Source organism: Mustelus asterias, unplaced genomic scaffold, assembly GCF_964213995.1.
Source record: "Mustelus asterias unplaced genomic scaffold, sMusAst1.hap1.1 HAP1_SCAFFOLD_102, whole genome shotgun sequence".
Taxonomy (NCBI): Eukaryota; Metazoa; Chordata; class Chondrichthyes; order Carcharhiniformes; family Triakidae; genus Mustelus; species Mustelus asterias.
In genome coordinates this window covers 854,726-881,230 of record NW_027590149.1, presented here as the reverse complement: position 1 = coordinate 881,230, position 26,505 = coordinate 854,726, and the positions used below count along the sequence as shown (strand labels likewise).

The following is a 26,505-nucleotide window of genomic DNA, read 5'->3' as shown; positions in this document are numbered from 1 at the left end:
ACACTATTTACACTATTATTATTACACAATTATTTACACCAGGCCCCCGCTCTTTATTAGCTTGTGTATGTATTAGTTTCAGCATTCCAATGATTCACAATTAGCATTTAACTAATTAACCAATAAGCATTTAATTGTAAATAACTACAGTTATACAGATGATAAAATCAGGAATATTCATTACAATTACAGAGCAGCAACATTAACCCTTTCTCTTCCAAGACTCAATAACATAGATCATGTCACATACTGAGCAGTATTCAGTTAAAACTAGCCCAGACCGGACAACACAAAGTTAATTTAAATTGAAATAATAGGTGATGCGAGGAGATTGTTCTGAAGAAATGATATTAATTTGAAAGTGATTAATTCATAGTCTTTGAAGAATTTCCCCGATCCAATGTGATGCTTTTAATGGTGTAGAATATCTACCCACTTTTCAGCACCAGCATCTGCAACTGTAGATGGATGAAAAGGAACAATCCGACAAACACCAGGTAATATCTGTCATGGTAAAATAAACAGTTTGATAAATAATGGCAATATCTGACATCATGCATCTGTCCTGAGATCTCTGGGATAATCCAAAATAAATCATACATTCAGAAATTAAATAAAGCTGAGGTGAGTGTGCAGGAACAGAGTGAAATTGTGAATTCTACCTTTCTATGCTCTCGCTCTGTATCTGCTCAGTGAGATATAAGGAACAAGGAAAGAGGAAACTGCATTTCCGAGGCTCCGATCCTGTGCAATGCTGCGCCAGTGTTCCTGTGTTGCTTTCGTTCGAGGGATGTCGGTTTCAGAGGAAATGTTATCACTTGTTGTCCAACTTAAATGTTATTTGGTTACAGGGCGCTGCGATTTCATTAACCGCTGCAATGCATGGGTTTGTTGCTTGATAGTGGTTTGTGATGTGCGTTTCTGTGGGTTTATGGCTGCACGTTGCGAGTATTTAAGAGAGATTCTGTGTTTCTCTCTGTGTCAGTATGTGGATAAGAGTGTACAATTGTCTGCGTTTGAGAGTTTGTGGGTGTCAGTTTGGGCCTGTGTGTCTGGAGATAGGTGCAGGTGTGTTATCTTGGAAACAGGAATTACAGAGTGCAGCAGAGTTTACCCACTCCCATTCTGAATGGGATTAGTGTCTGATAACTGCACCAAATGTACACATTACAGTCTGAGATCATCCCCAACTACAATCTCCAGACAATATCTCCCATAGGGAATGAGGGAACAGAGTTCATGTACAGTGTCTGGTGATAAAAGGGTTAATTCACCAGCCGGGGTTCCTGCTGCAAACTCCAATCCCTGTCAATATTGTTCAATATTCACGCTGCAGTAACCGGTTCCCAGATGCAGACATGGGACTTACTGAACTTGTCTGAGGCTCACAGAGAGCAGCGCCTGCAGTAGCTGTGAGCCACCAGCAGATGGTGGCATTGTGTCACTTTAATCACCAGATAGTGAAAGAGGTTTTGAGGAGAGGCTGGTGGAGCCTTTAATTCATTCACAGAGACAGAGAGGAAACTCTGACAAGATTGACCAATCTGCCCCCTGCTGGGTACTGTCAGAATCACACACACACTGTTCTCTCTCTGGAGAATGATCTCTGCTGCTCCATTTTGAAAGGAGGTTGAAGACTCTGTTGCTGAGAACACTTTGACAACACATTGCTGCTTAAACAATGGTTTGCAGCAATCTTTCCTTCAATGTGGAGACTAAAACTACAACAGTTTTCCAGCTGGGAAACCAGGTAAGCAGGGAAATCAGTGCCAGGCTGGAGGGGCTGATGGAATAGGGAGGGAGAGGGGCAGGAATGAAGGGTTTGGAAGGAGCTGTCGAAGATCTTCACAATTCAGGATTTCACTGTAACCGGTGGAGCAGCAATGTTTATAGATTGAAATGTTCACACTATCACTGTCAGTCCCCGTCTGGATCCCCGCAGCGACTCCAGCTGTGTCTTCCCATTTGGACTGAACTGATTCCCCTGCAGCCTGAAACAGATTAAAGATGAAACAGGAAATAAACAGATTGAACAACAGAGTAAATAACAGGAGACTGGAGTTAATGGGATAAATCTTCTGGTCTCTGGATCGCCAGAGACCAGACACACATCCGAAGATGAGTATCGGGACCCTGTGGATATCCTGACGCACTGATCTACCTGGGAATTGTCCCAGAGGTATTAACTACTATTGGGGAACTCCCCTGCTGCAGTTAGAGTCAGATACTTGGGACAGATCCACAAAGTTTACCTGGATAGTTACTCAGGTAATGTTAGACAGCTCACCACCTGGGCTAATACCTGAATAGCACAAGCGAGTCCCCCAATCACTTCCCACTGATCCCCATACTCCACCTCCCACAATCCGACTAGACCCACTCATAGAGTCACAGAGGTTTACAGCATGGAAACAGGCCCTTTGGCCCAACTTGTCCATGCCACCCTTTTTTTAAAAAACCCTGAAACTAATCCCAATTACCCGCATTTGGCCCATATCCCTCTGTACCCATCGTACCCATGTAACTAGACAGCTATATGAACGGAGTGGGAATGGAGGGATACAAAAGAGTGGTCTAGTTTGGACCAGGGAGCGGCGCGGGCTAATTGTTCTTTGTTTCTCGTTTCAAGGCTTCATTCTATGATCATCTTGCTGGTGCCAGTACAGAGCGAGACTGCGGATAGTTGGGAACCTGTCTCGGGGGCAGGGAATTCAGATGGTGTTCGTAAAGCAGAAGTGGAAATGAATAGGGTTGGGAAGCATTTTCTGATCAGGGCCAGTGTGATCTCCTGGACCCGTTTCGATCGCCACAGGGGGTCGGAGAGGAATTTCCCAGATTTTTCTTTTCCCCATATTGGCCCTGGGGTTTTCACTCTGGGTTTTCGCCTCTCCCTGGAGATCACATGGTCTGGAATGGGGGGGTGGGGGTGAGTTAATAGGTTGTGATGAACAAAGCATCGTAGCTGTGAGGGACAGCTCGGTGGATAGGATATTGGTATGTAGATAGGCTGGAAAATTGGGCGGGGATCCTGGATTCAGGATTCAATCCTGGACCGGGGAGCGGCGCGGGCTTGGAGGGCCGAAGGGCCTGTTCCTGTGCTGTATTGTTCTTTGTTCTTTGTTTGTTAACTAGCTAAATGCTTTTTGAAAGATAAAATTGTACCCGCCTCTACTACTACCTCTGGCAGCTTGTTCCAGACACTCACCACCCTGTGTGTGAAAGAATTGCCCCTCTGGACACTTTTGTATCTCTCCCCTCTCAACTTAAACCTTTGCCCTCTAGTTTTAGACTCCCCTACCTTTGGGAAAAGATATCAACCAACTAGCTGATCTAAGCCCCTCATTATTTTATAGACCTCAAAAGGTCACCCCTCAGCCTCCTATGATCCAAGGAAAAAAGTCACAGTCTATTAGCCTCTCCTTGTAACTCAACCCATCAAGTCACAATAGCATCCTAGTAAATCTTTTCTGCACTCTTTCTAGTTTAATAATATCCTTTCTATAATAGGGTGACCAGAATTGCGCACACAGTATTCCAAGTGCACCATTTTGTATCTCTCCCCTCTCATGTCATACATTAACAGTCACAGTCAGAGCATCTAATCAGTGTCCATGGACACATCAACTGCACTGCCCTCATCGACCTTCTTGGTTACCCCTTCAAAAAACTCAATCAAATTTGTGAACATGATTTTCCACTCACAAAGCCATGCTGACCTTCCCGAATCCGTTCTTGCATCTCTAAATGCCTGGAGATTCTGTCTCTCAAAATACCTTCCAACAATTTACTCACCACAGATGTGAGGCTCACTGGCCTGTAGTTCCCAGGCTTTTCCCTGCAGCCCTTTTTAAACAAAGGCACAACATTTGCCACTCTCCAATCTTCAGGCACCTCACCCGTGACTATCGATGATTTAAATATCTCAGCTAGGGGACCTGCAATTTCCTCCCTAGCCTCCCACAACGTCCTGGGATATATCTCATCAGGTCCCACAGATTTATCGACTTTGGTGCGCTTTGAAACTTCCAGCACCTCCTCCTCTGTAATATGTACACTCCTCAAGACATCAATATTTATTTCCCCAAGTTCCTGTAACATCCATGCTTTTCTCAACAGTAAATACTGATGAGAAATATTCATTTAGGATCTCACCCATCTCTTGTGGATCCACACATAGATTGCCTTGTTGATCCTAAAGAGGCCCTGCTCTCTCCCTTGTTACTCTTTTGTCCTTTATGTATTTGTAGAAGCTCTTTGGATTCTCCTTTGCCTTATCTGCCAAAACAATCTCATGTCCCCTTTTTGCCCTCCTGATTTCTCTCTGAACTCTACTCCTACACCCCCTATACTCTTCAAGAGATTCACTTGATCCCAGCTGCCTATGCACGTCATGTGGCTCTTTATTCTTCTTGACCAGGGCCTCAATATCCCGAGTCATCCAGGGTTCCCGACTTCTGCCAGCCTTGCCCTTCACTCTCAGAGGAATGTGTTCACCCTGAACCCTGGTTAACACACTTTTGAAAGCCTCCCACTTCCCAGACATCCCTCTTCCTTCCCACAGACTCCCCCAATTAACTTTTGAAAGTTCCTGCCTGATACCATCAAAATTGCCCTTGTCCCAGTTTAGAATATTAACTTTTGGGACAGACCTATCATTCTCCATAGCTATCTTAAAACTAATAGAATTATGGTCACTGGTCCCAAAGTGATCCCTCACTAACACTCCTGTCACCTGCCCTTCCTTATTTCCCAAGAGGAGGTCAAGTTTTGCCCCCTCTCTAGTCGGGCCATCCACATACTGAATGAGAAATTCCTACTGAATACACTCAACAAATTTCTCTCCATCCAACCCTCTAATACTATGGCTGTCCCAGTCAATGTTGGGAAAATTAAAATCTCCGACTATTACCGCCCTATTTTTCTTGGAGCTATCTGTAATCTCCTTACATATTTGCTCCTCAATTTCCCGCTGACTATTTGGGGGCCTATAGTACAACCCTATCAAAGTGATTTCCCCCTTCTTATTTCTCAGTTCCACCCATATAGACTCAGTGGCCGAACCCTCGGATATATCCCCTCTCAGTACGGCCGTGATGTTTTCCCTAATCAAAAGTGCAACTCCCCCTCCTCTTACCTCCTGTTCTATCTTTCCGATAGCATCTGTACCCTGGAACATTGAGCTGCCAGTCCTGTCCCTCCCTTAGCCATGTTTCAGTAATTGCTCTAATATCCCAGTCCCATGTACCCATCAATGCCCTGAGTTCATCTGCCTTGCCCGTCAGGCCTCTTGCCTTGGAATAAATGCAGTTTAATCTGGACTTTCCTTGCGCTCTGTCTTGCTTCTGTCTGATCTGTCTGGTACTAGGATTACTGACACTGCCTTTACTAATTAATGTGCTCTCTTTAACTTCCGTGCTGTCCTCAAACTTCTGTTTTGTCTCCCTCCTGCTTTGGATCCCACCCCCCTGCCAAACTAGTTTAAACGCTCCCGAGCTGCTCGAGCAAATCTCCCGCCAGGATGTTAGTCCCCCTCCAGTTCAAATGTAACCCATCCCTCTTGAACAGATCAGCCCTTCCCCAGAAAAGATCCCAATGATCCAAAAATCTAAATCCCTGCCCCCTGCACCAGCTCTCAAGCCAGTCATTCATCTGCCTAATCCTCCTATTCCTACTCTCACTAGCACGTGGTACCGATAGTAGTCCTGAAATTACTACCTTCGAGGTCCTACACGTTAGCCTTCTGCCTAACTCTCTGTATTCACATTTCAGGACCTCATCCCTTTTCCTACCTATGTCGTTGGTACCAATATGTACAACGACCTCTGGCTGCTCACCCTCCCCCTTCAGAATGTCCTGCAATCGCTCAGAGACGTCCTTGACCCTGGCACCAGGGAGGCAACACACCATCCTGGAGTCTCGATTGCAGCCACAGAAACGCCTGTCTGTGCCTCTAACTAGCGAGTCCCCTATTACTACTGCTCGCTTGCTCTTTGCCCGACCCTGTCCCACAGCAGAACCAGCTGTGGTGTCACAGGCCTGGCTGCTGCTGGTATCTCCCCCTGACAGGCTATCACTCCCGTAAATCATCTCTCCCTCCCCTCCAGCCCGACTACCTCCCACTATCCCTTGAACAAATCTGACTAAACCTCCCAACTTGGCCTCATCCGTCCCAACCTCTCCTGACCTGACATAGAAACATGGAAGATAGGAGCAGGAGGCGGCCATTTGGCCCTTTAAGCCGACTCCACCATCCATCACAATCATGGCTGATCGTCCAACTCAAAAGCCTAATCCTGCTTTCTCCCCATAACCTTTGATCCTGTTCGCCCCAAGTGCTGTATGCAGTCGCCTCATGAATACATTCTTGACTATATCTCTGACTTAAACTGATTACTCAAGAAGCAACCCCAACCCACTACTCTCCAAAGCTATTAACCAATCCCAACCCCCGACCAAATCTAACTGGACACCCAACAACATTACCAACTCCCAGCCACCATCCAAACTGCTGATTAACCCTCCAACCCAACACAATACAACTCGACCACCCTACCGACACCCAGAACTAATCCTTGAACCTCTCCCCAGCTCCCTGACTAACCATTCATCCAGCGACACATCAACCCATTCACTCCCACAATCAACTAACACTTATGGAGCTCCCCGGGGTCACTGTGCTGCAAATAAGGTGTGCTTGCTCTACCACGACTCGACTCTGCTCTGATGGAGATCGCCGGGGTCACTGTGCTGTAAATAGGGTGCGTGCTCTCTCTTCCCCGACTCTACTCTGGTGGAGCTCCCCGGGGTCACTGTGCTGTAAATAGGGTGTGTGCTCTCTCTTCCCCGACTCTACTCTGATGGAGCTCCCCGGGGTCACTGTGCTGTAAATAGGGTGTGTGCTCTCTCTTCCCCGACTCTACTCTGGTGGAGCTCCCCGGGGTCACTGTGCTGTAAATAGGGTGCGTGCTCTCTCTTCCCCGACTCTACTCTGGTGGAGCTCCCCGGGGTCACTGTGCTGTAAATAGGGTGTGTGCTCTCTCTTCCCCGACTCTTGTCTGCTCTGATGGAGCTCCCCGGGGTCACTGTGCTGTAAATAGGGTGTGTGCTGTCTCTTCCCCGACTCTTGTCTGCTCTGATGGAGCTCCCAGGGTCGCAGTGCCGAAGATTCTGGGAGAAATATGCAGCAGTTTCAGGTTGGGAGAATTTTTAAACATACCGGCAATCTGCTTACCATTGTTGCTGCTTGGAAGATTCAGGCCCATTTATATTTTAAATCCATTTATATTTTAACTGTTACACTAAAAATTCACACAAACACTCACCTGATCTCCTCCAGACTCCTGCAGGTCAGTATGAGGCGGCGGAGAGCAGGGACAGATTGATCTGTGAAGGAGTTTGATTCCAGGTACAGATTCCTCAGTGACTGTTTTGTACTGAGAGCGGAGGCGAGATCCTCGGCACAAGAATCTGTGAGAGCGTTATTATACAGACTGGAGACCAGAGAGAGGAATAACAGGAATCAGGCTCAATCCCCAGTGTTTTAAATAATACTGTTAATAACAATATTAATGTATTGTATCAGACATTCCAAAAACACAACCTGCATTTCTGTAGAATGAGGAAATACTCAATGCTGAAAATGAAATATAAATAAACTGGAAATGCTCAGCAGGTTAGCTAAATACATGTGAAGAGAGAAACAGGGGTAAAGTTTGAGCTTCCATTGGAACTGGGAACGGGCAGTGAATTGACAGGTTTGAAGTGACAGCGGTGGGTGGCTGGGGAAGAAACAAAGAAAGGACAAACTGGAATTACAGGAGTGATTAAATGATAAAAGTGATGATGGGACAGGACCACAATCACAGGATCTCCATGTCCTTACTCGGAGTGGCTCGGGAGGGACATGGGATGGTCAGTGGTTTGGGAATGCAGTTTGTGGTGAGGTTGAAGATAATGGCTGTGATTTTACCAGAAGCTCTGAAGTCCCAGCATGGGGATTGGAAATGGGTGGTGTGTCCGTGTGGGCAGGATAGGCAGAGTTATGAAGGTGATATTGTCAGAGGCGGACAATTAACGGCTGGCAGAGGAAAAGCAGTTTTCCTTATTCATAACTGACGCCAATAGTAATGGGCAGTGTTTTTTATACAAATACCAGTGGTGAAATTATATTGTTGAATATTCAGTTATTATAAACACAATCTCACACAGTCTGCTACTTACTGCAGTGTCTGTATTTTACATTCCGGATTCCTCAGAGCCACAGACAGCAGTTTCACTCCTGAATCTCCCAGTTTATTGCCACCCAGATTCAGATCTATCAGTGAGCGGTTTGTACCGAGAGCAGAGGCCAGGTCCTCGGCACAAGAATCGGTGAGATTGTTACCACGGAGACTGGAGATCAGAGAGAGAAAAATAACAGGAATCAGGGTAAATCCACAGTGTTTTTAAGAATAAGATCATTAACAATAATAATGTACAGCGCGGGACATTCAAGAAACACAACTTCAGTTGATAGGAGTTTTAGACTCTCCTACCTTTGGGAAAAGATATTGACTAACTAGCTGATCTGTGCCCCTCATTATTTTATAGACCTCTATAAGGTCACCCCTCAGCCTCCTCCGCTCCAAGGAAAAAAGTCCCAATCTATTAGCCTCTCCTTATAACTTCACAAAACACCTTGGAGTTTCTGGTCTGCATCTTAACAATTGCCTCCATTCACTCTTTACTCTTCCTCACAAATCAAGGGCTGTGTGACTGGGTGACGTGTGTCCCCCTGTCAGCATGTGAACGGGTCCTCAGTCACCGTCACATTGTTCCCCTACACCCAGGGCACAGAAATCAATGTGATTGACATTCCACTGCATTGGGATCAGAGAGAGAGAAATCACAGGAATCAGTGAAAATTCAGGTTCTGGTTCATAACTTCCAACCCCTGGGCCTTTATAGAGTTTTTCAGCACAGAAAGAGGCCCTTCGGCCCATCGTGTCTGTGTCAGCCATCAAGCACCAATCTATTCTAATCCATTTCCAGCACTTGCTCCATAGCCTTGTCTGCTGCGGCATTTCAAGCGCTTGTCTGAATGCTTCTTAAATGTTGCGAGTGTTCCTGACTCCACCGCCCTTTCAGACAGTGAGATCCAGATTCCCACCACCCTCTGGGTGAAAATACTTTTCCACAGAACCATAGAATCCCCACTCTGCAGAAGGTGCCCAATCGCCCCATCGACTCTGCACTGACTCTCCAAAAAAGCCAGGCCCACACAACTGCTTATCACTGGACATTTATCATGGCAAATCCACTGAAACTACACATCTTAGGACATGAAATGATAATTTAGCATGGTCGATCCACCTAACCTACACATCTTTGGACTGTGGGAGGAAACCAGAGTACCTGACGGAAACACGCACACATGGGGTGAACATGCAAGCTCCACACAGGCAGTCACCCGAGGCCAGAATTAAACAAAGGTCCCTGACGTTTTGAGGCAGCAGTGCTAACCACTGTGCCATCTTCAATTCTCCTCTGAAACTCCTCCCCAATGCCTTAAAGCTATGCCCCTGGTTATTGTCTCCTAAAACGAAGGGGAAAGGTTTATTTCTATAATTTGATACAACTCCACATGGTCATCCCCCAGCCTTCCCTGTCTGAAAACAATAACAGGAGCATTGACATACAGATGGATCTGTGTGTACTTGTCCACTGATCCCTGAAAGTGGTAACACAGGTGGATAACTTGGTCAACAAGGCATGCAGCATGCTTGCTTCATTGGCCAGGGCATCAAGTATAAAAGTTGGCAAGTTATGTTACAGCTGTATTCAACTTTAGTTGGGCCCAACATGGAATATTGCGTGCAGTGCTGATCGTCAGACAACCAGAAGGATGTGGCTGCTTTGGAGAAGGTGCAAAGAAGGTTTACAAGGATGTTGCCTGGTCTGGTTAAGGTATGAAGAGAAGTTGAAGAAACTCGGATTGTTTTCATTGGAAAGACGGAGGCTGAGGGGTGACCTGATAGAGGCAGATATATGGTTGATAGTTGGAGTCTTTTCCCCAGGGTGGAAAGGTCAACTACAAGACGGGACAGTTTGAAGGCAAGAGGGGGAAAGTTTAGAGGAGACGTGCAGGGAACGTTTTCACATAGAGAGTGGTGGGTGCCTCGAATGCACAGCCAGTGAAGTTGACGGAAGCAGGCACGTTCCCAATGTTCAAGGTTTATCTTGATAGAAACATGAACGGGAGATGAACAGAGGAATAGAAGCTGCGTCTGAACAATAAGTACTGGGTCTGAATAAGAATGAGGAGTCGCCGCAGGCTTGGTGGGCCGAAGGGCCTGTTACTGTGCTGCATGGCTCTTTGTTCTTCTTTGTACATGAATGTTAAAATCACCCGTGATTATTGAAGAATGTTTTTACAGGACCCCATTAATATTCCTGTGTCGGAGATTCTGAATATTGTTAGGGGCCTATAAAAGATTCCCACAAGTGATCTTTTAACTTTGTTAATTCTTATCCCTCCCCAAACTGATTCTGCTTCTTGATCATTGGAACTAAGTTCAGCTCTCGCTGCTGTACTGACATCTGTTACTAACAGTGAGACTCCACCACCATGTTCTGTCCTCCATTTACTGTCATCCACTCACTCTCCCCCCTTTCACTAATCAATGGATGCTGTGCCCGGGGAGAGCTGTGCACATCTGAGGAGGAGGAGAGAACCTCAGAGGGTGAACCATAACATTATTCCCCCACTCCCTCAACATAAGGATTTGTGGGACTGACATCCCATTGCTCAGAGATCAGAGAGAGAAGCAACAGGAGTCAGAGGAAAAGCAGTTTTCCTTATTCATAACTGACGCCAATAGTAACGGGCAGTGTTTTTGATACAAATACCAGTGGTGAAATTATATTGTTGAATATTCAGTTATTATAAACACAATCTCACACAGTCTGCTACTTACTCCAGTTTCTGTATTTTACAGTCCGGATTCCTCAGAGCCACAGACAGCAGTTTCACACCGGAATCTCCCAGTTTATTCTCACTCAGATTCAGATCTATCAGTGAGCGGTTTGTACTGAGAGCAGAGGCCAGGTCCTTGGCACAAGAATCTGTGAGATCGTTATCATTCAGACTGGAGATCAGAGAGAGAAAAATAACAGAAATCAGGGTAAATCCACAGTGTTTTTGAGAATAAGGTCATTAACAATAATAATGTACAGCGCGGGACATTCAAGAAACACAACTTCAGTTGATACAGAAGGCAAAATTCTACTGATGCTGTAAATCTGAAATATGAATAAAATATGTTGGAAACTCTCATCGGGTCAGGCAATATCTGTGAAGATAGAAACAGATTTAGTTTCAGTTCAATTCGCGAAACTTAGAAATTGGAAATCGCAATGAAATAAATTGTTTTAAGTGACATGGGCCCTTCGGCCCATCGTGTCTGTGTCAGCCATCAAGCACCAATCTATTCTAACCCATTACCAGCACTTGCTCCATAGCCTTGTCTGCTGCGGCATTTCAAGTGCTTGTCTGAATGCTTCTTAAATGTTGCGAGTGTTCCTGACTCCATCGCCCTTTCAGACAGTGAGATCCAGATTCCCACCACCCTCTGGGTGAAAAAACTTTTCCACAGAACCATAGAATCCCCACTGTGCAGAAGGTGCCCAATCGCCCCATCGACTCTGCACTGACTCTCCGAAAAAGCCAGGCCCACACAACTGCTTATCACTGGACATTTATCATGGCAAATCCACTGAAACTACATATCTTTGGACACGAAATGATAATTTAGCATGGTCGATCCACCTAACCTGCACATCTTTGGACTGTGGGAGGAAACCAGAGTACCTGACGGAAACACGCACACACGGGGGGAACATGCAAGCTCCACACAGGCAGTCACCCGAGGCCAGAATTAAACAAAGGTCCCTGACGTTGTGAGGCAGCAATGCTAACCACTGTGTCATCTTCAATTCTCCTCTGAAACTCCTGCCCAATGCCTTAAAGCTATGCCCCTGGTTATTGTCTCCGAAAACAAAGGGGAAAGGTTTATTTCTATAATTTGATACAACTCCACATGGTCGTCCCCCAGCCTTCCCTGTCTGAAAAAAATAACAGGAGCATTGACATACAGATGGATCTGTGCGTACTTGTCCACTGATCCCTGAAAGTGGTAACACAGGTGGATAACTTGGTCAACAAGGCATGCAGCATGCTTGCTTCATTGGCCAGGGCATCAGGTATAAAAGTTGGCAAGTTATGTTACAGCTGTATGAAACTTTAGTTAGGCCCAACATGGAATATTGCGTGCAGTGCTGATCGCCAGACAACCAGAAGAATGTGGCTGCTTTGGAGAAGGTGTAAAGAAGGTTTACAAGGATGTTGCCCGGTCTGGTTAAGGTATGAAGAGAAGTTGAATAAACTCGGATTGTTTTCCCTGGAAAGACGGAGGCTGAGGGGCGACCTGATAGAGGCAGATATACGGTTGATAGTTGGAGTCTTTTCCCCAGGGTAGAAAGGTCAACTACAAGACGGGACAGTTTGAAGGCAAGAGGGGGAAAGTTTAGAGGAGACGTGCGGGACAAGTTTTCACAGGGGGTGGTGGGTGCCTCGAATGCACAGCCAGTGAAGTTGACGGAAGCAGGCACGTTCCCAATGTTCAAGGTTTATCTTGATAGAAACATGAACGGGAGATGAATAGAGGAATAGAAGCTGCGTATGAGCAATAAGTACTGGGTCTGAATAAGAATGAGGAGTCGCCGCAGGCTTGGTGGGTCGAAGGGCCTGTTACTGTGCTGCATGGCTCTTTGTTCTTCTTTGTACATGAATGTTAAAATCACCCGTGATTATTGCAGAATGTTTTTACAAGACCCCATTAATATTCCTGTGTCCTGTGTCGGAGATTCTGAACATTGTTCGGGGCCTATAAATGATTCCCACAAGTGATCTTTTAACTTTGTTAATTCTTATCTCTACCCAAACTGATTCTGCATCTTGATCATTGGAACTAAGTTCAGCTCTCGCTGCTGTACTGACATCTGTTACTAATAGCGAGACTCCACCACCATGTTCTGTCCTCCATTTACTGTCATCCACTCACTCTCCCCCGTTACACTAATCAATGGATGTTGCGTCCGCGGAGAGCTGTGCACATCTGAGGAGGAGGAGAGGACCTCAGAGGGTTAACCATAACATTATTCCCCCACTCCCTCAACATAAGAAGTTGTGGGACTGAGGGAGGGAAATTTGTTACGGCTCTTCAGGGGGGTTTAAACTAAGGTCGATAAGTCCCCTGGGCCTGATGAAATGTATCCTAGGATTCTTTGGGAGGCAAGGGATGAGATTGCAGAGCCTTTGGCTTTGATCTTTGGGTCCTCACTGTCCACGGGGATGGTGCCAGAGGACTGGAGAGTGGCGAATGTTGTTCCTCTGTTTAAGAAAGGGAATAGAAATGACCCTGGTAATTATAGACCGGTTAGTCTTACTTCGGTCGTTGGTAAATTGATGGAAAAGGTCCTTAGAGATGGGATTTACGACCATTTCGAAAGATGCGGATTAATCCGGGATAGTCAGCACGGATTCGTGAAGGGCAAGTCGTGCCTCACAAATTCGATAGAATTTTTTGAGGAGGTAACTAAGTGTGTTACCTTTATCGCGAGGGGGATAGAATATAAAAGCAGGGAGGTCTTGCTGCAACTGTACAAGGCACTGGTGAGGCCGCAACTGGAGTACTGTGTGCAGTTTTGGTCCCCTTATTTGCGAAAGGATATATTGGCCTTGGAGGGAGTGCAGAGAAGGTTCACCAGGTTGATACCGGAGATGAGGGGTGTGGCTTATGAGGAGAGATTAAACAGATTGGGTCTGTACTCGTTGGAGTTTAGAAGGATGAGGGGTGATTTTATAGAGACATATAAGATAATGAAGGGGCTGGATAGGGTAGAGGTGGAGAGATTCTTTCCACTTAGAAGGGAAACCAGAACTAGAGGGCACAGCCTCAAAATAAGGGGGGGCCGGTTCAGAACAGAGTTGAGGGGGAACTTCTTCTCTCAGAGGGTAGTGAATCTCTGGAATTCTCTGCCCATTGAAGTGGTGGAGGCTTCCTCGTTGAATATGTTTAAATCACGGGTAGATAGTTTTCTGATCGATAAGGGAATTAGGGGATATGGGGAGCAGGCGGGTAAGTGGAACTGATTCGCTTCAGATCAGCCATGATCTTGTTGAATGGCGGGGCAGGCTCGAAGGGCCAGATGGCCTACTCCTGCTCCTATTTCATATGTTCTTATGTGTTGATGAAGGTAGGGCAGTTGATGTCATATACATGGATTTTAGTAAGGCGTTTGATAAGGTCCCCCATGGTCGGCTTATGATGAAAGTGAGGAGGTGTGGGATAGAGGGAAAGTTGGCCGATTGGATAGGTAACTGGCTGTCTGATCGAAGACAGAGGGTGGTGGTGGATGGAAAATTTTCGGATTGGAGGCAGGTTGCTAGCGGAGTGCCGCAGGGATCAGTGCTTGGTCTTCTGCTCTTTGTGATTTTTATTAATGACTTAGAGGAGGGGGCTGAAGGGTGGATCAGTAAATTTGCTGATGACACCAAGATTGGTGGAGTAGTGGATGAGGTGGAGGGCTGTTGTAGGCTGCAAAGAGACATAGATAGGATGCAAAGCTGGGCTGAAAAATGGCAAATGGAGTTTAACCCTGATAAATGTGAGGTGATTCATTTTGGTAGGACTAATTTAAATGTGGATTACAGGGTCAAAGGTAGGGTTCTGAAGACTGTGGAGGAACAGAGAGATCTTGGGGTCCATATCCACAGATCTCTAAAGGTTGCCACTCAATGGATAGAGCTGTGAAGAAGGCCTATAGTGTGTTAGCTTTTATTAACAGGGTGTTGGAGTTTAAGAGCCGTGGGGTTATGCTGCAACTGTACAGGACCTTGGTGAGACCGCATTTGGAATATTGTGTGCAGTTCTGGTCACCTCACTATGAGAAGGATGTGGAAGCGCTGGAAAGAGTGCAGGGGAGATTTACCAGGATGCTGCCTGGTTTGGAGGGTAGGTCTTATGAGGAAAGGTTGAGGGAGCTAGGGCTGTTCTCTCTGGAGCGGAGGAGGCTGAGGGGAGACTTAATAGAGGTTTATAAAATGATGAAGGGGATAGATAGAGTGAACGTTCAAAGACTATTTCCTCGGGTGGATGGAGCTATTACAAGGGGGCATAACTATAGGGTTCGTGGTGAGAGATACAGGAAGGATATCAGAGGTAGGTTCTTTACGCAGAGAGTGGTTGGGGTGTGGAATGGACTGCCTGCAGTGATAGTGGAGTCAGACAATTTAGGAACATTTAAGCGGTTATTGGATAGGCACATGGAGCACACCAGGATGATAGGAAGTGGGATAGCTTGATCTTGATTTCAGATAAAGCTCGGCACAACATCGTGGGCCGAAGGGCCTGTTCTGTGCTGTACTGTTCGACTGACATCCCATTGCTCAGGGATCAGAGAGAGAAGCAACAGGAGTCAGAGGAAAAGCAGTTTTCCTTATTCATAACTGACGCCAATAGTAACGGGCAGTGTTTTTTATACAAATACCAGTGGTGAAATTATATTGTTGAATATTCAGTTATTATAAACACAATCTCACACAGTCTGCTACTTACTGCAGTTTCTGTATTTTACAGTCCGGATTCCTCAGAGCCCCAGACAGCAGTTTCACTCCTGAATCTCCCAGGTAATTGTAACCCAGATTCAGATCTATCAGTGAGCGGTTTGTACTGAGAGCAGAGGCCAGGTCCTCGGCACAAGAATCAGTGAGATCGTTACCACGGAGACTGGAGATCAGAGAAAAAAATAACAGGAATCAGGGTAAATCCACAGTGTTTTTAAGAATAAGATGATTAACAATAATAATGTACAGCGCGGGACATTCAAGAAACACAACTTCAGTTCATACAGAAGGCAAAATTCTATTGATGCTGTAAATCTGAAATATGAATAAATATGTTGGAGACTCTCATCAGGTCAGGCAATATCTGTGAAGATAGAAACAGATTTAGTTTCAGTTCAATTCGCGAAACTTAGAAATTGGAAATAGCGGTGAATTAAATTGTTTTAAGTGACAGGGAGCTGGGGATGGGCGGGTGACAAGGAAAGAACAAAATGGAAGTGCCAGACTGATTAAATGACAAAAAGGATGATGGGGAAAGGGAAGAGCACAGGATTCCCATGTCTTTACCCTGAGTCACAGGGAGGGACATGGGATGGTCAGTGGCTCAGGAATGGAGTGTGTGGTGGGGTTGAAGATGATGCGACAGAAACCTTTCTCACACTGCCAGTGGTTCGGGTCTGGAATTCACAGCCAGGAAGTGTGGTGGAGGTCGGCTGCATCGAAGCAGTCAAAAAGGAATTAGATGATTTTTTGAATATAAAGAATGAGCGGGGATACGAGAAAAACGCTGGAGAATGACTCAAATTCCTAATGCTAATTTGGTGAGCTGGTGCAGACACGATGGGCCAAATGGCCTCATTGGGCACCGTAAGAATTCTGTGAAGATAATGGTTGGAAATGTATCGATATTTCAGCTGGAAGTTGGTGATGTTGCCGTGTGGACAGTGTTAGTCGCCATAGTCCTCAATAAAATGTTAATACTGATAGGCAGAGGGATCTGGGTGTACAGGTCCACAGATCACTGAAAGTGGCAATGCAGGTGGAGAAGGTAGTCAAGAAGTCATACGGCACGCTTGCCTTCATCGGCCGGGGCACTGAGTTTAAAAATTGGCAAGTCATGTTGCAGCTTTATAGAACCTTCGTTCGGCCGCACTTGGAATATAGTGTTCAATTCTGGTCGCCACTCTACCAGAAGGATGTGGAGGCTTTGGAGAGGGTACAGAAAAGATTGACCAGGATGTTGCCTGGTCTGGAGGGCATTAGCTATGAGGAGAGGTTGGAGAAACTTGGTTTGTTCTCACTGGAGCGACGGAGGTTGAGGGGAGACCTGATATAGGTCGACAAGATTATGAGAGGCATGGACAGAGTGGATAGTCGGAAGCTTTTTCACAGGGTAGAAGAGTCAATTGCTAGGGGGGCACAGGTTTAAGGTGCGAGGGGCAAGGTTTAAAGGAGATGTACGAGGCAGATTTTTTACACAGAGTAGTGGGCGCCTGGAACTCGTTGCTGGGGGAGGTAGTAGAAGCAGATATGGTGGTGACGTTTAAGGGGCGTCTTGACAAGTACATGAATAGGATGGGAATAGAGGGATATGGTCCCCGGAAGGGTAGGGGGTATTAGTTAAGTCAGGCAGCATGGTGGGTGCAGTCTTGGAGGGCCGAAGGGCCTGTTCCTGTGCTGTAATTTTCTTTGTTCTTTGTGTTTCTCTCCAATAGAAAGAGAGACAATTAGTTACATGTAGCTTCAGGGATACAATTTAATAAACGTGCGGCAATGGGAGGAGATGGGATTCCATGAACCCCACAGCCGGTAAGAGGACCAAACCCTCAGATTTAGCATCATTCTACATCACACTCTAAACACCAAACCAAATGAACTAACCAACTCCACATATAACCAAACAGGCACATTAATATCTGACAGGTTCGGGAAATCCGTGCACTCAGGCAGCACAGGCAGAATCACAGAATTGTTACAGAGCAGGCGGAGGCCATTCGGCCCATTGTGTCTGCACTGACTCTCCGACTGAGAAAAGCACTAAGTGTCATCCCCCCACCTTCCCCCAAAACCCTGTGCATTCCAGAGCTTAACCACTGGCTGCAGGGGAAGACCCCATTCAGGCAAAGCTGGCACCAGATTTAAAGGCAGCCAGCGGCACTTTTAAAGGCTCTGAAGGGAGCAGTGAGGGAGCCCTGGTTAATGAACAAAGAGCTGAAATGGCAGAAGGCAGATTAAACCCAATTCGCTTACACTTCCCTGGAAATTCTCAAGGTTATATCGGTTTGGAGGGAGGCTCTGTTCCCTCAGGAGTGGAGGAGGAGACCTGTCACACCAACCCAAGCAAGTCTGGATAGAAACTGCCGAGGGCCAGAGCAGGCAGCACGTGGCTGCAGTGAGGCAAAAGGATCAATAACCTGATATGTTCTGACAAGGTGAGCGTTAAACTTACAGGCTGATATGTGAATAAGGATGAAAGAGGAATGGTGGAAAGAACATCTCCACCCAGACACTGGCAAGTCCAGGCAGCAGCATCAATCTTCAGGAACATGTCAGCCTCTCTGTGAAGGGTTCCGGTCAGTCAGAGATGACTGCTGCACTGCCGACACTGAGTGACCATCCTGGTGGTCCCATGATGGGCAGTCTGGCAGCACCATAGGCTTGTGTGTGTCTTTGATGGGTGAGTATCAATGGAAATTTATGTGCTTTAGAAGAGGGCACACAGGGTCAGAGAAGGAGCCAAGAGTGACAGTGTCTGGATTGTGCCATCCTTATGCCAATGGAAGATGCAGTGCTGGAGCTGGGAGACCTGGAGGCTGGGTGGGCAATCGCTGATGGTGAGATGGGTTGTGGATCCAGAGAGAGTGAGTGAGTGAATGGATGGGCACAGGAGAGACTCTGCTGCTGAGTCCAAAACCTGGTGCTTGTGTGTCTTCCATTGGTCACATGGAGCTCTGGGTTAGGAACAGTCAGAAGTTTAACAACACAAGGTTAAAGTCCAACAGGTTTATTTGGTAGCAAATGCCACTAGCTTTCGGAGCGCTGCCCCTTCGTCAGGTGGAGTGTAGAAATGCTCACAAACAGGGCATACAGAGACACAAACTCAATTTACAGAATAATGACTGGAATGTAGTCTTTACAGATAATCAAGTCTTAAAGGTACAAACAGTGTGAGTGGAGGGAGCATTAAGCACAGGTTAAAGAGATGTGTATTGTCTCCAGACAGGACAGCCAGTGAGAATCTGCAAGTCCAGACAAGCTGTGGGCCATTCGGCCCATCAATCCTTCACTAACAACAATCCCGCCCAGGCCCTATAACAGTAACCCTACATATTAACTCTGCAAATCCCCCTGACATGAAGTGTCAATTTACCATCGCCGCTCAAACTAGCGTGCACATCTTTGGCATGTGGGAGGAAACTGGAGTAACTGAAGGAAACCTGCGCAGACACGGAGAGTACATGCAAACTCCACACAATCTGTCACCCAAGGCCGGAATTGACACGGGTCTCTGGCGCTCTGAGTCAGCAGTGCTAACAGCTCTACCACCCTGCCGACCATGATCAGCCGTGGTTCGTCCCATTTGCAGTGAGTATAGGACGAATAATTTCTATATTTTTTCATAAGATAAGCCTGGCATGCCATGAAAGACTCAAGCCAACATTTTCTCAAATGTTTATAAAATACGTTCATAAGGTGACCAAAACTATATACGTTACTTCAGCTGTGCTGTGACCACAAACCTATCAGATTTGTGACTGGCGACCTTTGCTCCCAGGCGAATTGTCCCTCATTGCCTTTTCTGTTGATTTGTCAAAGCTGTCGGCTCTTATAATATGAAGTCATGTGATTGGATCAGGTTGGGGATTCTGAGAGTCAGCACACCCGAAGGTAGAAATTCAATACAGTTTGCAGTTGCCAATGACTGGACCTCAGAGGGTGAACCATAACATTATTCCCCCACTCCCTCAACATAAGGATCTGTGGGACTGACATCCCATTGCTCAGGGATCAGAGAGAGAAGCAACAGGAGTCAGAGGAAAAGCAGTTTTCCTTATTCATAACTGATGCCAATAGTAATGGGCAGTGTTTTTTATACAAATACCAGTGGTGAAATTATATTGTTGAATATTCAGTTATTATAAACACAATCTCACACAGTCTGCTACTTACTACAGTTTCTGTATTATACAGTCCGGATTCCTCAGAGGCACAGACAGCAGTTTCACTCCTGAATCTCCCAGTTTATTGAAACCCAGATCCAGATCTATCAGTGAGCGGTTTGTACTGAGAGCAGAGGCCAGGTCCTCGGCAGAAGAATCGGTGAGATCGTTACCACGGAGACTGGAGATCAGAGAGAGAAAAATAACAGGAATCAGGGTAAATCCAGTGTTTTTAAGGATAATATCATTACCAATAATAATGTACAGCGCGGGACATTCAATGAGTATTCTAACTGAGTGCAGTTAGACAGAGACACCAGGAGATGGAGACAGTGAGGGGGGTAACTGAGTGCAGTTAGACAGAGACACCAGGAGATGGAGACAGTGAGTATTCTAACTGAGTGCAGTTAGATAGAGACACCAGGAGATGGAGACAGTGAGTATTCTAACTGAGTGCAGTTAGACAGAGACACCAGGAGATGGAGACAGTGAGGGGGGTAACTGAGTGCAGTTAGACAGAGACACCAGGAGATGGAGACAGTGAGTATTCTAACTGAGTGCAGTTAGACAGAGACACCAGGAGATGGAGACAGTGAGGGGGGTAACTGAGTGCAGTTAGACAGAGACACCAGGAGATGGAGACAGTGAGGGGGGTAACTGAGTGCAGTTAGACAGGGACACCAGGAGATGGAGACAGTGAGGCAGGTAACTGAGTGCAGTTAGACAGACACCAGGAGATGGAGACAGTGAGTATTCTAACTGAGTGCAGTTAGACAGAGACACCAGGAGATGGAGACAGTGAGTATTCTAACTGAGTGCAGTTAGACAGGGACACCAGGAGATGGAGACAGTGAGTATTCTAACTGAGTGCAGTTAGACCGAGACACCAGGAGATGGAGACAGTGAGTATTCTAACTGAGTGCAGTTAGACAGGGACACCAGGAGATGGAGACAGTGAGTATTCTAACTGAGTGCAGTTAGACAGAGACACCAGGAGATGGAGACAGTGAGTATTGTAACTGAGTGCAGTTAGAGGGACACCAGGAGATGGAGACAGTGAGGGGGGTAACTGAGTGCAGTTAGACAGAGACACCAGGAGATGGAGACAGTGAGTATTCTAACTGAGTGCAGTTAGACAGGGACACCAGGAGATGGAGACAGTGAGTATTCTAACTGGGGCTCAGGAATGGAGTGTGTGGTGGGGTTGAAGATGATGCGACAGAAACCTTTCTCACACTGCCAGTGGTTCGGGTCTGGAATTCACAGCCGGGAAGTGTGGTGGAGGTCAGCTGCATCGAAGCAGTCAAAAAGGAATTAGATGATATTTTGAAGATAGGCAATGAGCTACGAAAATGGACACGACAAAAAGGCTGGAGAATGACACGAATTTCGAATGTCAATTTGGTGAGCTGGTGCAGACACGATGGGCCAAATGGCCTCATTGTGCTCTGTAAGAATTCTGTGGAGACAGTGGTTGAAAATGTTATCGATATTTGAACTGGAAGTTGGTGATGTTGCCGTGTGGACAGTGTTAGTAGCCACAGTCCCCAATGAAATCTCTCCAATAGAAAGAGACACAATTTGGTACATGTCGCTTCAGGGATACAACTTAGTAAACGTGGGGATATGGAAAGAGTTGGGACTCCATTAACCCCACAGCCAGTACGAGGACCAAACCCTCAACAACAGCGTCATTCTACATCACGCTGGAGACACCGAACCAACTGAACTAACCAACTCCACACAGAGCCAGAACGGGCACAGTAAATGTCTGACAGGTTCAGGAAATCCGCCCACTCAGGCAGCACAGGCAGAATCACAGTATTGTTAGAGAGCAGAAGGAGGCCACTCGGCCCATCGTGTCTGCACTGACTCTCCGAATGAGCAATTCACTAAGTGGCATTCCCCCACCTTCCCCCAAATCCCTGTGCATTGCAGAGCTTAACCACTGGCTGCAGGGGACAGCACAATTCAGGCAAACCTAGCACCAGATTTAAAGGCAGCCAGCAGCGCTTTTAAAGGCTCTGAAGGGAGCAGTGAGGGAGCCCTGGTTAATGAACAAAGAGCTGAAATGGCAGAAGGCAGATTCAACCCAATTCGCTGACACTTCCCTGGAAATTCTCAAGGCTATTTCGGTTTGGAGGGAGGTTCTGTTCCCTCAGGACTGGAGAAGGAGACCTGTCACATCAACCCAAGCAAGTCTGGATAGACACTGCCAAGGGTCTGAGCAGTGGCTGCAATGAGGCAAAAGATGAATAATCTGATATGTTCTGACAAGGTGAGCGTTAAGCCTACAGGCTGATATGTGAATAAGGATGAAAGAGAAATTGTGGAAAGACCATCTCCACCCAGACACTGGCAATGTCCAGACAGCAGCATCAATCTTCAGGAACATGTCAGCCTCTCTGTGAAGGGTTACATGGAACATAGGACATAGAACAGTACAGCACAGTACAGACCCTTCGGCCCACGATGTTGTGCCGAGCTTTGTCCAAAACCAAGATCAAGCTATCCCACTCCCTATCATTCTAGTGTGCTCCATCTGCCTATCCAATAACCGCTTGAAAGTTCCTAAAGTGTCCGACTTCACTATGACAGCAGGCAGTCCATTCCACACCCCAACCGCTCTCTGAGTAAAGAGTCAGTCAGAGATGGCTGCTGCACTGCCAACACTGAGTGACCATCCTGGTGGTCCCATGATGGGCAGTCTAAATTAGCGTCAGGTTTGTGTGTGTCTTTGACGCTGTGTGCCCTCTTCTACAAGAACATAAATTTCCATTGATACTCACCCATCAGAGAAGGAGCCAAGAATGACAGTGTCTGGATTGTGTCATCCTTATGCCAATGGAAGATGCTGTGCTGGATCTGGGAGACCTGGAGGCTGGGTGGGCAATCGCTGATGGTGAGATGGGTTGTGGATCCAGAGAGAGTGAGTGAGTGAATGGATGGGCACAGGAGAGACTCTGCTGCTGAGTCCAAAACCTGGTGCTTGTGTGTCTTCCATTGGTCACATTGAGCTCTGGTTTAGGAACAGTCTGCAGGACATGTTGGAATGTGTATTACCCTCTAACATTCTTCACTCTCTCACAAATCAACAGCTGCGGTGAGCGGGAGACAGGCGTGTAGCTCTGAAGATGGGGAGGGGTCAGAGGATGGATTGTCACATTATACTCTATAACGTCCGCCAGAGCAGATAATGTCTCTCACGATTAGCAAAGGGGTTACAATCTGGCAGCACAGGAGAGCACACAGAAACCCGAACAGCTGATGGAGGCAGGAATAGCTGAGTTCACTCACACTCTCGAGGGGACAGGTCATTGTCAGCTTCAGGAAGATGAAATGTGACTGGAGTCTTTAACAATGCAGCAGATACTGGAGCTGCAGCGTAGGATACTTTAACATTTGGTGGAGTTTCCAAAGGCTGTGTGTATCCATACACAAAGGATGGAGGAGTCAATCCAGGCCAGCAGTGTTACCATGTCTCAGGTCTGAGCACAAATAGCATCCTCCACAGAGAGATTGGTGATCTTCATGGAGAGTCACATCCAGCCTATCACCCACAGGAAATACACATGAACCTGCATGTTCTCACCACCTCCATGAGCTCTGTGGAACACGGGCTGCAGGAGGGGTGGGAAAATGTGGCTGGAGTAACTGCCAGGACCTCCCCAGCTGAGCAGGGAGGGTCCAGTTTGCCCTGAATGGATAGAGGAGCGGCTGCCTGCAGTATTCGGGAGCTCCTCTCAGGATGCCCCTGGTGTGGGCAGTGGGTCCCCTTCTGCTCCGACTGTGACACAAGCACCTCACGAAGCTATGATGACAGAGACAACTCCAGCATCTGTGCAGAGGACCCGCAGTTGGCCGGATCCTTCCAGGACTCAGGAAATCCGAGGACAAAGGCCACGGTCATCAAAATTCCCAGAGGAGAGGAGAGAGGTAAGATGCTGCCTGCAGCTCAGCGGAAAGTGCGGGGATGCCGGTGGTTGTCATGGTGGGGTTGCTTCCTTGGGTTTCACAGGATTATACTTTGTTATTACTGGTCACTTTGTTATGTCTGTATTTTGAGTAAATTCAGAGATGGAGCACCACTAAAAAAATCCTTCACCATATTACTGGGTCTTTAACAGTTCACTGGGAATGTGAGATGGGAAATACAGCACTGAATCAGGTCAATACAATTCCAATACCTTTGTTTCATGTCGTGACGGCTCCAGGGAAATTATAAAACATTCACAGAAACAGCAACAGTGCTGGAGATGGTGAAGATTTATTACACTGAATGGCTGTGTGAGTCAAGGTTCTTGGAAAACATGTCTGCATTACTGAATCTCCATCCTCCCTGACACATATCCCATGTCCCTGGCCTGTGGTCCATGGGGTTCCTCATCATGAAGCATCTGGTCAACATTGTATTGCATCACACTTTCTTCAAAGCTTCTCCACTCTAGATCCAGGTTGTATGGAACACAGCACAACACCTGGACATTTGAGACCCTCGCTGAGTATATTAAATAGTTCCACCAGATCTATCTTTAGAATTCCTCTGGCCTGTGCAATGGTCACACTATTTGTCCTGTCGCAGCTGTTTTTTCTCTCTTCCGTGACTGTGTTTGGGTTACACACAGGCACAATTACCCACCTCTACAGTGGGTAGCGCTTGTCTTTATTAATTCTTTCATGGGATGATGGTATCACTGGCAATGCCAACACTTGCAGCCCATCCCCAATTGCCTTTGAGAAGGAGGTGGTGAGCCATCTTCTTAAATTCTGCAGAGCATCTGGTACAAAACCATTAGGAAGGGACATCCGGGATTATGATCCCGCATCAGTGATGGAAAAGCAATATATTCCAAGTCAGAATGGTGTGTGGTTTGGAAAGAAATCTGAAGCTGGTTGGTGTCCCATCCTTCTGATATCCTTGGCCATCTCAGTGATGGATAGTGCCTGTTTGGGTGATGCTGGCTCAGGAACCTTGGTGAGCTGCTACATTCCACCTTGTATGTGGTAAAATACTGCCACTGTGCGTCAGTGGTAGAGACAGCCAATGTTTAGTTTGGTGAATGGCCAGCTGATCCAGTGGGCTCATTTTCCATGGATGAGCTTCTTCTGTGTTTTTGAAGCTGCAGACAATCCAGCAAGATGAGCGGATTCCATCACACTGCTGACTTGTGCCTTGGAGATGGTGGGCAAAAATTTGGGAGACAGGAGGCGAGTTCCTCATCTCCGAATTCCCAGACTGTGATCTGCCCTTGGAGCCATAGTGTTTACAGTTCAGTGTCTGTTCAATGGTCCCAGTGCGCCCCCACCACTCAGAATGTTGATGGTCGAGGATTCAGCGATGGTGCTGCCATTCAATGTAAAGGGAATATGGTTAGATTCCCGTCTGTTGGAGATGGTCCTTGCCTGGCATTTGTGCAGTGAAACATTACTTGCCATTTATCAGGTTAAGCCTGAAAGTTCTTCAGAGCTTAAGACGCTAGCTCTGTCGAAGAGTCATCCAGATTCGAAGGGTTAGCTGTTCTCTCTCCACAGAAGCTGTCAGACATGCTGAGCCTTTCCACCATTTTCTGTTTTGTTCAGGTCTTGCTGTTTATGGGCATGGACTGCTTCAGTCTCTGAGGAATTGTGAACAGTACTGAGCATTGTGCAATCATTAGTGAGCATCCTCACTACTGACATTATAATGGAAGGCAGGACATTGATAAAGCAATTGAAGGTGGTTGGGCTTTGGACATCACCCTCAGGAACTCCTGCAGTGATGTTCATGAGGCACTGGAAGGATGACACTTTTCTGACGTTCAAGAGCAGACTGATGGAGCAGCAATTCATCAGATTGGATTTGCCCTGTTTTTTCCCACATTGTCCGGTAGATCCAGTGTTGTAGCTGTACTGGAACAGCTTGGCCAGGGGAATGGCTAGTTATGGAGCACAATTCTTCAGTACCATTGCTGGAGTACAGCCAGGCTGACAGAGTTTGCAGTATGCAGTGCCTTCAGTCATTTCTTTACCTCACATGCAGTGAATCAAATTGTCATCTGTAATGTTGGGGACCTCAGGAGGAGGCCGAGATTAATCATTCTACTCAGCACTTCTGGCTGAAGATGGCACTGATGCTCTGGGTTCCCTCATCAGTAATGATGGAATTCTTGTGGCATGTTTATAGAATCATAGAATTCCCACAGTGTCGAAGGAGGCCCTTTGGCCCATCGAGTCTTCACCAATTCTTTGAAAGAATATCATATCCAGGCCCTATCTCTGTAACTCCACATATATGGTCCACTAATCCCCTTACCTACACACCCTGAGACACCTAGGGACAACTTAGCATAGCCAATCAACCGAACCTGCACATCTTTGGCCTGTGGGAGAAAATTGGAGTACCCAGAGGAAACCCACACAGACACTGGGAGAACGTGCAAACTCCACACAAGTCACCCAAGGCCGGAATTGAACCCTGGTCCCTGGTGCTGTGAGGCAGCAGTGCTGACCACTGTGCCACCGTGTCACCTCATGTAAGCGGCATATCCACCATTTGTGGCATGTGTAACACTATTTCGGACTGGATATGGCAACACTGCAGATCTCTGATCTGATCCATTGGTTTTGGTGTGATTGAGCTCGGTCTATCATATGCTGCGTCCGCTCTGTGGTCTGGTGGCCGTGTGCTGGAGCTTCACATCT

The 26,505-nt window shown here is 46.7% G+C and overlaps 1 protein-coding gene across 1 annotated transcript in view; it reads right to left on the bottom strand.

Moving 5' to 3' along the window:
• Positions 1-110: 110 nt before the first annotated feature.
• The window catches only part of LOC144484375 (NACHT, LRR and PYD domains-containing protein 3-like), a 172,500-nt gene continuing 146,105 nt past the window's right edge, over positions 111-26,505 (bottom strand). Inside the window, exons 10-13 of the mRNA XM_078202897.1 lie at positions 10,956-11,126; positions 8,221-8,391; positions 7,323-7,490; positions 111-1,991 (exon numbers count right to left, since the gene is read on the bottom strand). Of these exons, the coding sequence (XP_078059023.1) occupies positions 1,904-1,991; positions 7,323-7,490; positions 8,221-8,391; positions 10,956-11,126 (598 nt within the window). The 3' untranslated portion in view covers positions 111-1,903. The remainder of the gene's footprint in view (positions 1,992-7,322; positions 7,491-8,220; positions 8,392-10,955; positions 11,127-26,505) is intronic.